A 16,134-nucleotide genomic window follows, 5' to 3' on the forward strand; every position below is an offset into this window, starting at 1 on the left:
TTAGCCAAACTGAATACTCATTTTCATGATAAATACGAATAATTCTTATACGTTGCAGAATTCCGTATCTAGCTATGTTAATTTGCACACAACACTCACAGAGTTAAATCTCGCGAAACCAGTCACCGTTACCAGGACGCGATTTCAGAGCTCAGGCGTTCTTATTAGTAAACCCTTTAGAAGAAAGAAAAAAATAATAAAATAAAAATAATGCAAATAAAAGGAAAGAAGAAATGACTGATTAATATTACCAATCTGGAAATTTTTCAACGTTATCCCACTTGTAAGGTCCAACCACCTCGTATAATTTCCTATCAGCTCCTTTGAGTCCTTCGAGCACTAGATCGATTTCTTGTTCTTCCTCTTCTTCTTCTGGCTCCTCTTCAGGTGGGGGCGGAGGGGGCGGTTCTTCCTCCTCTTCTTCTCCTGGTTCGGGAGGTGGAGGTGGCGGTTCAATTTTCACCAAGACAGCATAGAGCGGTTTCTTATCCAAAATCTCTTGTATCTCGTCGGACACTTCCTCCACCTCCTCTGTACCATAGAAGATTTCCATCGTTCGAATCCTATTAAGTTCTTGGATTGTTTCTTGTTCTACAAATATTCCTGCTCTGATTAGAATTTCTTTGATTTGTCTTTTCATAGGTTCAGAGATGAGGAAGGGCATTAGTATCAAGATTGAATACAAGTTCATGTCTTCTCCGAGCTTTTCACTGGACCTCATACGCAACTCGTTTAACGCTTGAGCTGAAAATAAACAGTAAAACACATTAGTGTTAACAACAAACCTAAGAACTAACGCTAATGCCACTAGCACTAATACAAGTACCCCACACTTGGATAAATTTCTAATTTCAGTTTTTATACTAACTTGAGGATGGTAAATCCAATGAAACTACTTGTGAACATACATCCATGGATCATGAGAAATACGGAGTAGTACTGACAGGCCTATATTTAAATTTTTGCTGTCTACAGGTTAGTTGAGTCAGCAAAAATTTGACGATTTTGATTAGCTGGTAGAAGTCACGTCTTAGATACCGCCCCCACGGAAAATTCAAAATTAGTCACACCCTCGACCCTATGTTGTGACCTAGGGGGCGGGGCCTAAGACCATGTAACCTCTACCAGCCAATTAAAATCGTCAAATTTTTGCTGACTCGACTAGTTATAGACCTGTCAGTACTACTTATGACCTCAAAGCTAGAATCTTTGAACTACTGCTTATGCTGTTGATGAAAATGCCGACGCTTTGATGCATTTCAAATTGTTCTTTTTATACTAATTTGATGATGTTGAATGCAACAGAATTATTTCTGAACTTATCCGTTCATGGGATTACGAGAAAAATAACCTCAAGGTTAGGATCTTTGAAGTAAAGCTTATGTCAATAGCGAAAGTGGTCATGCCTAGATATATTTTTAATCACGCTTTTGTTACTAACTTGAGAATACTAATGGAACTGTTTTGCAACCTATCCATTTATGGTGTTACGCCGAAAATGACCTCAAAGTTGAGCTCTTTGAATTACCATCATTTATACTAACATTATGATGCTGAATTCAATGGAAATATTTCTAAACATATTTGCCAATGGAGTCACTTGAAAAATGAACCTAAAATTGAGATATTTATATTTACAAAAATGACACCATTCTTCTCGTGACCTCATGAAGAAATACGTTACATCCACAAAATATTCCCGTGCTGCAATAGTAAAAGGCTTTTGTCAGTGATTTTATTGTTAGGTGTCTTTCTTTCAGGAAGATTGAAATTTAGGATTTAATCAGGGATTTCATAAGTTGAATTCTTTATGGGACACCCTGTATAAAAAGCGCAATAAGAAATGTATCGAAGCGTAAGCACTTTCACCATTGATATCAGCATTAGTTATTATTTTATTTTATTATTTTCTTTAATGAATTTATCAGTGTGCGAATTGAAAAATTTTCCCAGGGGGGGATGAATTTCACCTATATGTGCAAGCAGTCCTCCCCCCAGATATATATATATATATATATATATATATATATATATATATATATATATATATATATATATATATATATATATATATATATATATATATATATATACTAACAAGTACAAAACAGTTGAGATGTGAGATCTTTCATAAATTTTCACTCAAGTAATATTTAGGTTAGCTACGCAAAGTAGACCTACTTATCTTTATGTCCACTTAAAAATACTCCAGAGGGGAAAAAAGTTATCCCTGCCAGGGATAAAATTTTTCTTCTCCAGGGTGGGAAAGATTTTTGTCAGGGGGGGAAATCCCTGGCATCTCCCCCGCCAATTCGCACCCTGGAATTTATGAAACCAAAGGACAAAATCAGGAATAGTCTGAGTTTCTTTTAGATTAGGGGTCTTCACTACATCAAAATTAAACTACCGCTAATTTTAGTTTTCCTGTTATATCTTCAAAGGAAATAAAAATATTCGAAAAGCAGAAACGTAGTGAAACTAAAGCGTTTTTCACAGTCCTTTGCACCTTTCAAAAACAAACCGCATAACTTGATGTTGTATCACTGCGCGCACGACTATTTGCTGATTGGTGAAGAGTAAATTGTTTCGTCTGTTTCCCGCAATATTTCTGCTGTAGCACGTGCATGTATTTCTGCTACTGCGATGTGCATTACTCGTCTCACTCTCACACCATTGCCGTAATATAGGGAAAAATAGCCAATACTATATAATCCCCCCCCCCTTCTTTAAGAGCAACTGAACATTGTTATTTTCCTTCAAACTGTAATTATAGATGAAATTACAATGAGTTATGTCAAATTATCAACTGAACGATAAAGAGATGGTGCTGGTATGTTACAGCAAGCATATTTATTATTATGGGAGATTATTTCTTTTTCATCCATTGCCTAAATCGTTACCCATATCCATGAAAAACAGATGGTACTTTTCCCCCTTAAATTCAATTTATTGATGTGGTTTCTTACATTGTATAGCATGTGAATGTACAAATAACTTCAGTACTACAAAGTAAGTAAATAAATATTCTATGAGAACATGAAAATTAGCTATTATAGGTCTTAATTTTCTTCAAGTGAATTGAACAACGTTGATATCGTTTGGTAAAGTATTTGCTTTTCTTCTGCACTTACGGGTTTGTCTTGTTTATGTTTAATAGAATAACTCAGAGGCAGCATGTAACCTGCTGGCTTCCTTGGGCGACATCTTTTAATTGTGGCGCACACTTCGTGTGTTTTGTCATTTGTTGTAACAGTTTCTCTTACAAATTGGATTTTGGTTCAAGATTTCGATCCCATATAGATACATATTTTGAGTCGGATGCTAAATGTTCTTACTGTGCCTTAACAATACATTAACTACCATAATACATTGCATTTGTTGTGTACTATTTGCTCATGGAAGAATAAACTGTTATTAGTCTCATTTTCAATGTTGCTAACTCATAGTTATTTTTCAGTTTTTCACAAAGAATGGTTGTCAAACAGTTGTGTCATTTCATGAAAATGGTCTAAGAAAATGAAAAAGAGAAATCAAATGAACTTGCGGTTCTTATTGAAGATAATAAGTTCCTTATAGTATTTCAGATCTTTGTTTGACCTTTCATTAAAGATGAGGAAATAGATAATTTTAAAAAAAAAGAAAGAAAGAGAGTAAGGGGTATAGAGAGAAATTAAAGAGGATAAAACCTATTTTAGTGATTCATTACGAAGTAATATGAGGCTAATTTTTTCAGTTATAACTTGTATATCGCTTTTTAAAAATGCGATCAGAATAAATGACCATTTAAAAGATGCAAAAACCGAATATTCGGTGCCAGAAATGAAATAATGTACAAAGGAATCTTCAACATTTAAGAATTTTTATAATATTGGATAGGAATGTTCATAACTTTTGAGTCTTATTTTTTTCTGGCTGCAGTGAAAGTAAAAGGAGGTACTATGTGCATGTTAAATATGTCCTTATTCCTATGTAGAAACTAAAAAGTTTCTTGGATGTCGATAGAGTCTTCATACTCTCACGACTGATATTAGTTTATGGCGTAACTTTTCTGTTAGACATCAAATGAAAGGATAAGTCATGAGGATTCAAAATATATTTTATAGGTATTTTATTGCATATAACAAAGGAAATAAAATAATAAATTCTCTATTCAATAAATAAGTAAACTCAGTAGTTTTCAAGTTCTTGCAGAATGAACAATTGTTTGTTCCAAACACTCGCTCGCCTGTAATGGAAACGTACAAGGAGCTAAATTTTAAAATGAAATTAAATAAAATCTTTTGAGTTTTACGTCCCACGTTTATGCAGGCTAGGCTAAAGAAGACTGTGATGATGAAAACGAATGAAGTGGTGGAATGAAGAACGTGGGAAGAAACTGAAGGACATAGAGGAAACCCACGCACACGGTGTTTGTCCATCACACGGTTCACTTGGCGAGAGTTGAGATCGAACCAGGAACCCCATGTGCCAGAGGTGAACGCTCTACCAGTGAGCTACCGCGGCCCCCAAGACCTCAATTTTGAATAGAAGTCGTGAGTACAACTGCACATGTTTCTAAGTCTGATAATTAACTCCTGTTGCTATATGATCCGCGTACTCGTCGTCGGGCGGGAGACCCGCGTTCGATTTCCGGAGGAAATTCGTGTAGTTCGAATCACTCGTTTGACTGTATGTCCAAATCTCATAGAACCTTATTGTTTAAGGGGACGATAAACTATAGATCTGCTAGTAGGAACCATCCATCAATCCAACTATAGATCTGCTAGTAGGAACACTAAGTCATCATGTAATAGTGGCTCTGAATCCTAACATTTTAGACAGATTCTCAGCTAGAGGAAACGTTAAGAGTGGGGATAGTAAGTTTTAGTTGTAATTTACACTGGTAGAGGAAATTCAGCGTTCTGCCCTTCTTCCTCGTGGTGCATGTATGCGTTACATAGTAGTTCAAAGATTCAAGAGAGCAGTGCGTACGCCACTGCAAACAAGAGAAAATGGTTCCTGATTCTCCTATCACAAGCCCATGCCATTTTGTTTTTAATCTCATTGTTTTTCCCCTTCAGTTTGTTTATTCATTTCTTAGCACAAAATTGCATATAACATTTTTTGTTTAATTAGTTGGCAACATTTCTGCACTGTATTCTGCATTGTTTACAAGGGGTGCAAAGCTTCGTGAAAATCAGATTAGACAATACGATTTTGCATGTGATAACTTTACCACAATCAAGGGCGCCGATTTCTCTGTAAATTTGGAAGGGGGACATTCAGATGCAGAAGGTATATATATATGAGGATTTTAAGACAAATTGCATTCAAATTATGTCAAACATTGTGTATTCATAAATACAATAGAGGAGACACATGAACTTTGGGGGGGCCACGTCCCCCCCAGGATCGGCGCCCTTGATCACAATTCACCTCGTATCTGCTTTTGGTATGCCGTTATTTACAGAACCCGCAAAAAAATGCTAAATCTATCGACAGTTGCAAATCGAAAGCAGATTAATAAGCTGCGATAACGGTATCACATGCAAAATTATATTGTCTAGTGCACTACGTTTTTGCTTTTCGAATTTTTTTTTTTTTAATTTGTTTTGAAGATATTACAGAAAAGCTCTAATATTAGTGGTAGTTTAATTTCGCTGTAGTGAAGAAACTTATCTGCTTAGAGTTGTTGCCATTCAAATGAGAGACGGAATTCGATACCTGTAGATGAACGTGTGGTTTGGGTCTCACATTAAATTCTAGATTCACGTCTTCTCGGTATTAAAAAGGGACGTGAAGCTCCAAATAATCGAATGAAACAAATTCCCTAGATATTTGTACTACGTAGTTGGTTGCAAAGAGAAAAGAAAATATCATTGTAATAGAGTTCATTATATGACGTTTTCATTTTCTTTGTTGGGGTTTTGAAAACTTGGTATCATTTGTATTCTTATTTTCCGGAAGAAAGTAACATGTTCAGCAACGTTACCCATTCTGCCATGGTCCATAACGCGATCATCCTAAAAATAAATAAATAAGTAAAACGCGTTTTTAAGCCTACCCAACAGTCCTGACCTCTGATGACTCTTTCCTCAGATTTGGGCAGAATCTAATTAAAATGTGTTGTTCGCGTACAAATTATGAACTTTTCGTACAAATATTACTTCTTAACTCCTTAAAATGTTTTATTGCCCTTTGGGCCTCTCCTTTCTAAAATTTCAATGGTAAATTTTGAGTCATGACCCCTTCCCTTATGGCCACTTCTGTGTGTTCATCCTATTTTCTTAATCACAATTTTTCATTCTTTGAAATCCATTGGTTTGTTTGTTTGTTTGTTTATTGAAATTTGTCCTACCTTTTCAGTATCACGGCTATATGAGACATAGACCTATAGTTTAAAGTAGAATTTGAAACATTGTAGTGCGTTCAATGATCTTTCACTGGGAATGGGAATTGAATCCGGTACTTTGTATTGACTGTGTTCTGGAACTGTGAGTGGATAATCACAATCAATTCCCTGCCAAAGGGTCAAACTATCACTAGTTAGTATTATTCTCACCTTCTAACTCGGCTACGAGATGAACTGACGATCAAACGTAGGAGGAATCTTCAGCAAAGAGATCCTGCGGTTGGCAGACAATGTATCGGCTCATTGAGGCAATTCATCAACAGCGATGGAATTGCAGTTCGTACGTAGTCGACCATATTCTGCATACTTGTGCACCATCATTTAAGACATGTGTTTTGCTTGATATCCACTGAAATATTAATTTCTAGTGTTGTATTTTGTTTAAAATTATCTCTTGTTTCTTCTAATGTGTATGGCAGAGATGGCGTGAGTCAATGAAAACTTGACTCATGACCCACTGACCAACCACCCACCGTGACCTACTCTCATCCACCACCCACTAAAACCCATCGTCATCAATTCTGACCTGCAATACATCTCCTCTCCACTGACTATAGAGTTTACACTTGTAATAAAACAAGGCTGTGAAATTATCATTAGTCGCAGTTTGAATATCTACAGCCAATCGCTCAAACACCGCTCTGTTACAATATCAGTGGATCTGACCTATACGATATAAAATAGTAAAGCGTTTGTCATGGGGCAAATTACAGTACATTTGTATTTTATTATCATATATAATTATTTCTTTGTTGAATTATTGATATTTTTCAGTGGGAAATAGGATAAAATTTCAGTCTCAAATCAAAGTGAAGTATACCAACGTAAAGAAAGAAAAAAACAGTCTAAAATTCGACTGTGTCTCAAAAGCCAAGTATTAAGTCCTATTGCTATTATTACAATTATAAATAACATTATTCAAAAGTGCCTGAAGTTCTTTCTTCACTTAGATATACTCATCTCAGGTAAGTTAATAGAAACAAGTGAAAAGGGAAGAGAAATGGAGGTCTTGAAAGTAAATCGTGGACAAATTCATCAGTATTCGCTGTCTACAATGCACTGAGCAGAGTGGGTCGGTGGGTCAGAGTGGGTTATGATAGTAGTGGGTCGCGATGGGTCACATCCTGTTGACCCACTACACCTTCGGTGTATGGACAATCTTGCGGAAAAGTTATGGCTGATCTCTTACGACAGAAGTCGTGGATAACATTGCTAACATGTTTCTCAATATTGAAATTTTACTTATGCATTAGTCAGGCTCTTAACATGATCCTAAGAACGATTCTGAATACGTCCAAATAAGTGTAAATACACAACAGGAACAGAATAATTTGTAAAATGTGCTATTCAAATTTAATGTGGCAATGATTATGTAACCAATAATTACTTGTAAATATTATTTTAAAAATTTTCGTTTTTTTTCTTCTAATTTTTGTTTTTCTTAAATTTGGTAGGATTTTTTTTTTATTTCTGCTTTGTTTTGACCCTTTACAACACTAGTGCTACCGAACAGTGCTTTTTCATTTTACATTTTTTTGGAGCACTTGTTGATTTGTAAACGTAGAAAAGTTTAGTTTGATGTTAGAACGGATCTAATGATATTTCAGTTTAATAGAATTGAGAAATGTTGATAATGATAAAGAATATGGGAGAATTTTAATAATAAAGTTGTGAAGATAGTAAAAAAGTAACGTAAGTTTATGAATATATTGGATCAGGTCGTTGTTAGTAAGTTATGAGTTGGGATTTTGAAAAACTACCAAAAAGAGTTTGGAAAGTGAACAAAACCTAACTTAACAGATTTAGGAAATAGAACTTGACCTAACAGAAGTGGCTGAATTAAACCTTCAAGTTTTAGAATAACAGCAGTATTGGATGGAAATAGAATGTTGTATCAATTGTTGTGTAGAATTTAAAATTACATGCAAGTCACTATTGTATAGATTCAATCTTTAGTTTGATACAATATATGATGGAAAATATGATCATGTCTAAGTGGCTTAATGTTAAGTGAGCAAACAAGACTGTTACTTGTGGAAGTCTTACCAAATATGTTATAAATAAAGGATCTGCCCATATGTATCTTCATCCTATTAAATCGATGAAGCCAAAAAACAACCGAGCATCGGCACGTCTGATTGGCTACTCTCGTTTCTGCCATCGTCTGATTGACTACTTTCGTTTCCGCCATGATTGTTGGCTCAAAACATTGCGATCCTATTGGGCGCAGTGAGCAGAGTAGGGGTGGCGAAACTGTGACGTATGGCTTCAAGATTTTGTTGTAAGGGCAGATCCTCTATTTTATAAGATCCTTGAGCCTTACCAACTGCTTCTTCATCTAAAGCCAATAGAGCTTTCTCTTCTTCTCGCTTTTTCCTCTTTCGTTCGATTTCCTCTTGCGTCAGCTGATCAAATGGCATCTACAAACAATATTGTAACATAAATAACAATGAGAGTTAAAAACTTCGAATATAACCCTCTTTCAACAACTACAATTGTCTATAAATATTATAGAAACCTTACGAACATTAGTTAAGCAACCAATGGTTTAAGCGAATGGTAAAACGTATTTGCAATTGTAATATAACGCTCGGTCCAGGCTCGCAACCAGATGAGGGCTAGGGGGCCTGGTCACCCAAACTTTTCGTGGCCCCTCCGGACCTCAATACAAAATGCTATTATTAATACAAAAAAAACACACACACACACAATTTAGATATTTGCACGAGAATTTTCAATAACTTGGCCTCCCTAATATATTCAAGGCCTCCCAAACCTCTGTGTCTGGTTTCGGACCTGGCTATCAATGATCTAAAGTAATTTTATCAATATACCAATAATGTTTGTTTCTCTAAGTAATAAATAATACCTAGGTAAATTGATTCAGGCGAGAACTCATTCCAAAAGCATTTAATAGTCTCACAGAAAAGATTCGACTAGTGATGTTCACTTCCTATCCGATATAATGATGATATTAGCTTATACACAGACACACACGTCTTGAACGAACACGTCTTCAATAACAAACAGAGTGCACTGAGTGCCTTCGAGAAATCCATATATATGGAATTTTCATAAACTGAAATGTACTGATAATGGATGTTTTTACTTAAAATAATTCCGTTTTTCTTTAGACACGTTGTGGCAGTTTGAGCTTGCGATTAAATCAAAATCCTGGATTAATTTCACAACAACTCAACTTCAATCATGATTTCCCAATTTTTTTCCACTTTGTGCTCACCTCGAACTTCACGGAATCCAGTAGTATAAGGAAAATACTGTTTAGAATACAGACTCAAAATAAACAATCATTTTAATACTAATAAAATAAATAACTCATAGTCTTTATATATAGTCTCAGTGATAAATATTAGTCAAATTTTACTTTCAATTGGATATAAGAACAACTCCCCCAGTCGAATACTAAAGAGTGACAAGAGTTACTCAAAGCTTCATAATTCCTTCAGGACTCATCAGTGAGTCGCAATATATAAGTTGATATTCGGTGCAATATTAGCTCTCTATATATGTAATAATATATTTTTAAAAATACAAGTATTATAAATCTACTCCCACCGTAAAGTATTGAGTTGAGCTGAGTTGATTTAGAGATTAACGTCTCTTTCAGTAACGAGGCTATATGAGACGGGACCTACTGATTAACGTAGAATCCGAACCACATAAACTCCCGCCTGGAATCGAACTCGGGTTTCCCACGCCAAAGGCACGCACGCTAACCACTTAGCCACAAAGGAGCTACCGTAAAGTATTGTGTATCTGTCAAGGAACTTCTAACTTAAATTTAACATTACACACATTAATTTTACTGAATATACTACGTACATAAATAAACTAGATATTTGGACATTCTTTTGGGAGTGTTGACCGATATATGTGTGCGAAGAGTATTAAATTTAACGCGATTAATATTTAAGGGAATCCATTCCATACTTGATTCATTCACAAAACGCAAAATAGGCTAGAATGGCTAAATTTATGGTTAATGATTTGATGATAATCTCACTAGCGATTGTCTTCTGGTAATGGCTAGGCTTCACTGGCAACACTGTGTTTCCAGCTCACGAGAATAAGCTCTTGCATCAGTATCTGTACTGACGAATCGCAAGAGCTACATACTTGAGAAGCGCTTCCATGTAGCATCGTAAACATGGTAATGGCACTCACACTTCCCACTTTCCATCTCCGTACAAGATCTGAAAGGAAGCGTTGTGCTATAGGGAGTAAGACAAGTGAGTCAGCATTGAGAGTCCAGTGTAAGAGAATCAGTGGTGTCAGTGGCTAACATTTTAACATCAGAATGGTTGCTTTAATAGAACGATTAGTTCACCAGGAAAGAATAACTAAAGAGAAAAGGCTTCATTTTTTAAAAATTGTAGTGACTCACCGAACCACTCGCATCAAAGTAAGATAGCCACTGCTTAATGCTTGTAATCTGGAAGTAAATCATCACCATTTTCGCTCCATTTTATATCTTTTCGCATGTGCTGTATAGAAAAATCAGTGATTACCATGCCGACCAGCAGGACGTAACGTCAATACTCCATTACATTTTCTCCTTACGAGTGTTGAATATCTACGGCATTTTGCTTTGTTTTTTAAATCATTGATTTTACGAAAAAATAAATATTCTATTTTCTTGAAATGAACTAGAATCGTGCTGATTTCTTCTTCAGATCTGTCTCCTACTTCGTGAAAATTAGTTTATGTTACATAATTTTAATATTGTATTTTTTTAGGGTAGATCTAAAACATGGTACACGGGAGTTTGGACTTTCCATTTACCTTTTATTATAGAAGTCCTTTCTTGTATACAATAGAAATAAATATTACAGATGAAATATAAGTTCCTCTAAATATCTTAGTGATTTGCTGGTGAATTTGTAGGAGCCCAATGACCAAGTGTCTTAGGGCGATAGAAATCAAGGCTCTTGCGGCCAAGGTGTAGGTAGGTGCCTCCCAAATGTCCAGCTGTCTTAGAGAGGAGGATAAACCCAGAGACCAGGCGTCCTAGGGAATGGTTAAGTGTTTGCAGAAACTAGGCGTCCTAGCAAGAAAGAACTGTCAGAGACCAGGTGTCCTAGAGACTGGTAAGGATAAAGGAACTCTCAAAGATCAGGAGTCCTAGAGAGTGGTAAGATTAAAGGTGCTTTCAGAGACCAGGCGTCCTAGAGATTGGTAAAGATAAGGGAGCTCTCAGAGATCAGGCGTCCTAGAGAGTGGTAAGGATAAAGGAACTCTCAAAGATCAGGCGTCCTAGAGAGTGGTAAGGATAAAGGAACTCTCAAAGATCAGGCGTTCTAGAGAGTGGTAAGGATAAAGGAACTCTCAAAGATCAGGCGTCCTAGAGAGTGGTAAGGATAAAGAAACTCTCAAAGACCAGGCGTTCTAGAGAGTGGTAAGGATAAAGGAACTCTCAGAGACCAGGCGTCCTAGAGAGTGGTAAGGATAAAGGAACTCTCAAAGATCAGGAGTCCTAGAGAGTGGTAAGATTAAAGGTGCTTTCAGAGACCAGGCGTCCTAGAGATTGGTAAAGATAAGGGAGCTCTCAGAGATCAGGCGTCCTAGAGAGTGGTAAGGATAAAGGAACTCTCAAAGATCAGGCGTCCTAGAGAGTGGTAAGGATAAAGGAACTCTCAAAGATCAGGAGTCCTAGAGAGTGGTAAGATTAAAGGTGCTTTCAGAGACCAGGCGTCCTAGAGATTGGTAAAGATAAGGGAGCTCTCAGAGATCAGGCGTCCTAGAGAGTGGTAAGGATAAAGGAACTCTCAAAGATCAGGCGTCCTAGAGAGTGGTAAGGATAAAGGAACTCTCAAAGATCAGGCGTCCTAGAGAGTGGTAAGGATAAAGGAACTCTCAAAGATCAGGCGTTCTAGAGAGTGGTAAGGATAAAGGAACTCTCAAAGATCAGGCGTCCTAGAGAGTGGTAAGGATAAAGAAACTCTCAAAGACCAGGCGTTCTAGAGAGTGGTAAGGATAAAGGAACTCTCAGAGACCAGGCGTCCTAGAGAGTGGTAAGGATAAAGGAACTCTCAAAGATCAGGAGTCCTAGAGAGTGGTAAGATTAAAGGTGCTTTCAGAGACCAGGCGTCCTAGAGATTGGTAAAGATAAGGGAGCTCTCAGAGATCAGGCGTCCTAGAGAGTGGTAAGAATAAAGGAACTCTCAAAGATCAGGCGTCCTAGAGAGTGGTAAGGATAAAGGAACTCTCAAAGATCAGGCGTCCTAGAGAGTGGTAAGGATAAAGAAACTCTCAAAGACCAGGCGTTCTAGAGAGTGGTAAGGATAAAGGAACTCTCAGAGACCAGGCGTCCTAGAGAGTGGTAAGGATGAAAGAATTCTCAGAGACCAGGCATCCTAGAGAGTGGTAAGGATAAAAGAACTCTCAGAGACCAGGCGTCCTAGAGAGTGGTAAGCATGAAGGAATTCTCAGAGACCAGGCGTCCTAGAGACTGGTAAGGATAAAGGAACTCTCAAAGATCAGGAGTCCTAGAGAGTGGTAAGATTAAAGGTGCTTTCAGAGACCAGGCGTCCTAGAGATTGGTAAAGATAAGGGAGCTCTCAGAGATCAGGCGTCCTAGAGAGTGGTAAGGATAAAGGAACTCTCAAAGATCAGGCGTCCTAGAGAGTGGTAAGGATAAAGGAACTCTCAAAGATCAGGCGTTCTAGAGAGTGGTAAGGATAAAGAAACTCTCAGAGACCGGGCGTTCTAGAGAGTGGTAAGGATAAAAGAACTCTCAGAGACCAGGCGTCCTAGAGAGTGGTAAGCATGAAGGAATTCTCAGAGACCAGGCGTCCTAGAGACTGGTAAGGATAAAGGAACTCTCAAAGATCAGGAGTCCTAGAGAGTGGTAAGATTAAAGGTGCTTTCAGAGACCAGGCGTCCTAGAGATTGGTAAAGATAAGGGAGCTCTCAGAGATCAGGCGTCCTAGAGAGTGGTAAGGATAAAGGAACTCTCAAAGATCAGGCGTCCTAGAGAGTGGTAAGGATAAAGGAACTCTCAAAGATCAGGCGTCCTAGAGAGTGGTAAGGATAAAGGAACTCTCAAAGATCAGGCGTTCTAGAGAGTGGTAAGGATAAAGAAACTCTCAGAGACCAGGCGTTCTAGAGAGTGGTAAGGATAAAAGAACTCTCAGAGACCAGGCGTCCTAGAGAGTGGTAAGCATGAAGGAATTCTCAGAGACCAGGCGTCCTAGAGACTGGTAAGGATAAAGGAACTCTCAAAGATCAGGAGTCCTAGAGAGTGGTAAGATTAAAGGTGCTTTCAGAGACCAGGCGTCCTAGAGATTGGTAAAGATAAGGGAGCTCTCAGAGATCAGGCGTCCTAGAGAGTGGTAAGGATAAAGGAACTCTCAAAGATCAGGCGTTCTAGAGAGTGGTAAGGATAAAGGAACTCTCAAAGATCAGGCGTTCTAGAGAGTGGTAAGGATAAAGAAACTCTCAGAGACCAGGCGTTCTAGAGAGTGGTAAGGATAAAAGAACTCTCAGAGACCAGGCGTCCTAGAGAGTGGTAAGCATGAAGGAATTCTCAGAGACCAGGCGTCCTAGAGACTGGTAAGGATAAAGGAACTCTCAAAGATCAGGAGTCCTAGAGAGTGGTAAGATTAAAGGTGCTTTCAGAGACCAGGCGTCCTAGAGATTGGTAAAGATAAGGGAGCTCTCAGAGATCAGGCGTCCTAGAGAGTGGTAAGGATAAAGGAACTCTCAAAGATCAGGCGTCCTAGAGAGTGGTAAGGATAAAGGAACTCTCAAAGATCAGGAGTCCTAGAGAGTGGTAAGATTAAAGGTGCTTTCAGAGACCAGGCGTCCTAGAGATTGGTAAAGATAAGGGAGCTCTCAGAGATCAGGCGTCCTAGAGAGTGGTAAGGATAAAGGAACTCTCAAAGATCAGGCGTCCTAGAGAGTGGTAAGGATAAAGAAACTCTCAAAGATCAGGCGTCCTAGAGAGTGGTAAGGATAAAGGAACTCTCAAAGATCAGGCGTCCTAGAGAGTGGTAAAGATAAAGGAACTCTCAAAGATCAGGAGTCCTAGAGAGTGGTAAGATTAAAGGTGCTTTCAGAGACCAGGCGTCCTAGAGATTGGTAAAGATAAGGGAGCTCTCAGAGATCAGGCGTCCTAGAGAGTGGAAAGGATAAAGGAACTCTCAAAGATCAGGCGTCCTAGAGAGTGGTAAGGATAAAGGAACTCTCAAAGATCAGGCGTCCTAGAGAGTGGTAAGGATAAAGGAACTCTCAAAGATCAGGCGTCCTAGAGAGTGGTAAGGATAAAGGAACTCTCAAAGATCAGGAGTCCTAGAGAGTGGTAAGATTAAAGGTGCTTTCAGAGACCAGGCGTCCTAGAGATTGGTAAAGATAAGGGAGCTCTCAGAGATCAGGCGTCCTAGAGAGTGGTAAGGATAAAGGAACTCTCAAAGATCAGGCGTCCTAGAGAGTGGTAAGGATAAAGGAACTCTCAAAGATCAGGCGTCCTAGAGAGTGGTAAGGATAAAGGAACTCTCAAAGATCAGGCGTTCTAGAGAGTGGTAAGGATAAAGAAACTCTCAGAGACCAGGCGTTCTAGAGAGTGGTAAGGATAAAAGAACTCTCAGAGACCAGGCGTCCTAGAGAGTGGTAAGGATAAAGGAACTCTCAAAGATCAGGAGTCCTAGAGAGTGGTAAGATTAAAGGTGCTTTCAGAGACCAGGCGTCCTAGAGATTGGTAAAGATAAGGGAGCTCTCAGAGATCAGGCGTCCTAGAGAGTGGTAAGGATAAAGGAACTCTCAAAGATCAGGCGTCCTAGAGAGTGGTAAGGATAAAGGAACTCTCAAAGATCAGGCGTCCTAGAGAGTGGTAAGGATAAAGGAACTCTCAAAGATCAGGCGTCCTAGAGAGTGGTAAGGATAAAGAAACTCTCAAAGACCAGGCGTCTAGAGAGTGGTAAGGATAAAGAAACTCTCAGAGACCAGGCGTCCCTAGAGAGTGGTAAGGATGAAAGAATTCTCAGAGACCAGGCATCCTAGAGAGTGGTAAGGATAAAAGAACTCTCAGAGACCAGGCGTCCTAGAGAGTGGTAAGCATGAAGGAATTCTCAGAGACCAGGCGTCCTAGAGAGTGGTAAGGATAAAGGAACTCTCAAAGATCAGGAGTCATAGAGAGTGGTAAGATTAAAGGTGCTTTCAGAGACCAGGCGTCCTAGAGATTGGTAAAGATAAGGGAGCTCTCAGAGATCAGGCGTCCTAGAGAGTGGTAAGGATAAAGGAACTCTCAAAGATCAGGCGTCCTAGAGAGTGGTAAGGATAAAGAAACTCTCAAAGACCAGGCGTCCTAGAGAGTGGTAAGGATAAAGGAACTCTGAGAGACCAGGCATTCTAGAGAGAGGTAAGGATAAAGGAACTCTCAGAGACTAGGCGTCCTAGAGACAGGTAAGAATGAGTGGTAAGGATAAAAGAGCTCTCTGAGACCAGGCGTTCTAGAGAGTGGTAAGGATAAAGGAACTCTCAAAGATCAGGCGTCTAGAGAGTGATAAGGATAAAGGAACTCTCAGAGACCAGGCGTCCTAGAGAGTGGTAAGGATAAAGGAACTCTGAGAGACCAGGCATTCTAGAGAGAGGTAAGGATAAAGGAACTCTCAGAGACTAGGCGTCCTAGAGACAGGTAAGAATGAGTGGTAAGGATAAAAGAGCTCTCTGAGACCAGGCGTTCTAGAGAGTGGTAAGGATAAAGGAACTCTCAAAGATCAGGCGTC

At 38.6% G+C, this 16,134-nt stretch overlaps 1 protein-coding gene across 4 annotated transcripts in view; it reads right to left on the minus strand.

The window, feature by feature from the left end:
• LOC145670913 (uncharacterized) overlaps positions 1-16,134 on the minus strand; it is a 111,363-nt gene that overhangs the window by 14,527 nt on the left and 80,702 nt on the right. For all 4 annotated transcript variants that reach the window (XM_081739545.1, XM_081739546.1, XM_081739547.1 and 1 more), the window contains 2 exons: positions 8,715-8,811; positions 252-744 (listed from right to left, as the gene is read on the minus strand). In XM_081739545.1, coding sequence (XP_081595671.1) covers positions 252-744; positions 8,715-8,811 — 590 coding nt within the window. The remainder of the gene's footprint in view (positions 1-251; positions 745-8,714; positions 8,812-16,134) is intronic.

Source organism: Thermobia domestica, chromosome 2 (genome assembly GCF_964235325.1).
Source record: "Thermobia domestica chromosome 2, izTheDome1.hap1.1, whole genome shotgun sequence".
Lineage (NCBI taxonomy): Eukaryota > Metazoa > Arthropoda > Insecta > Zygentoma > Lepismatidae > Thermobia > Thermobia domestica.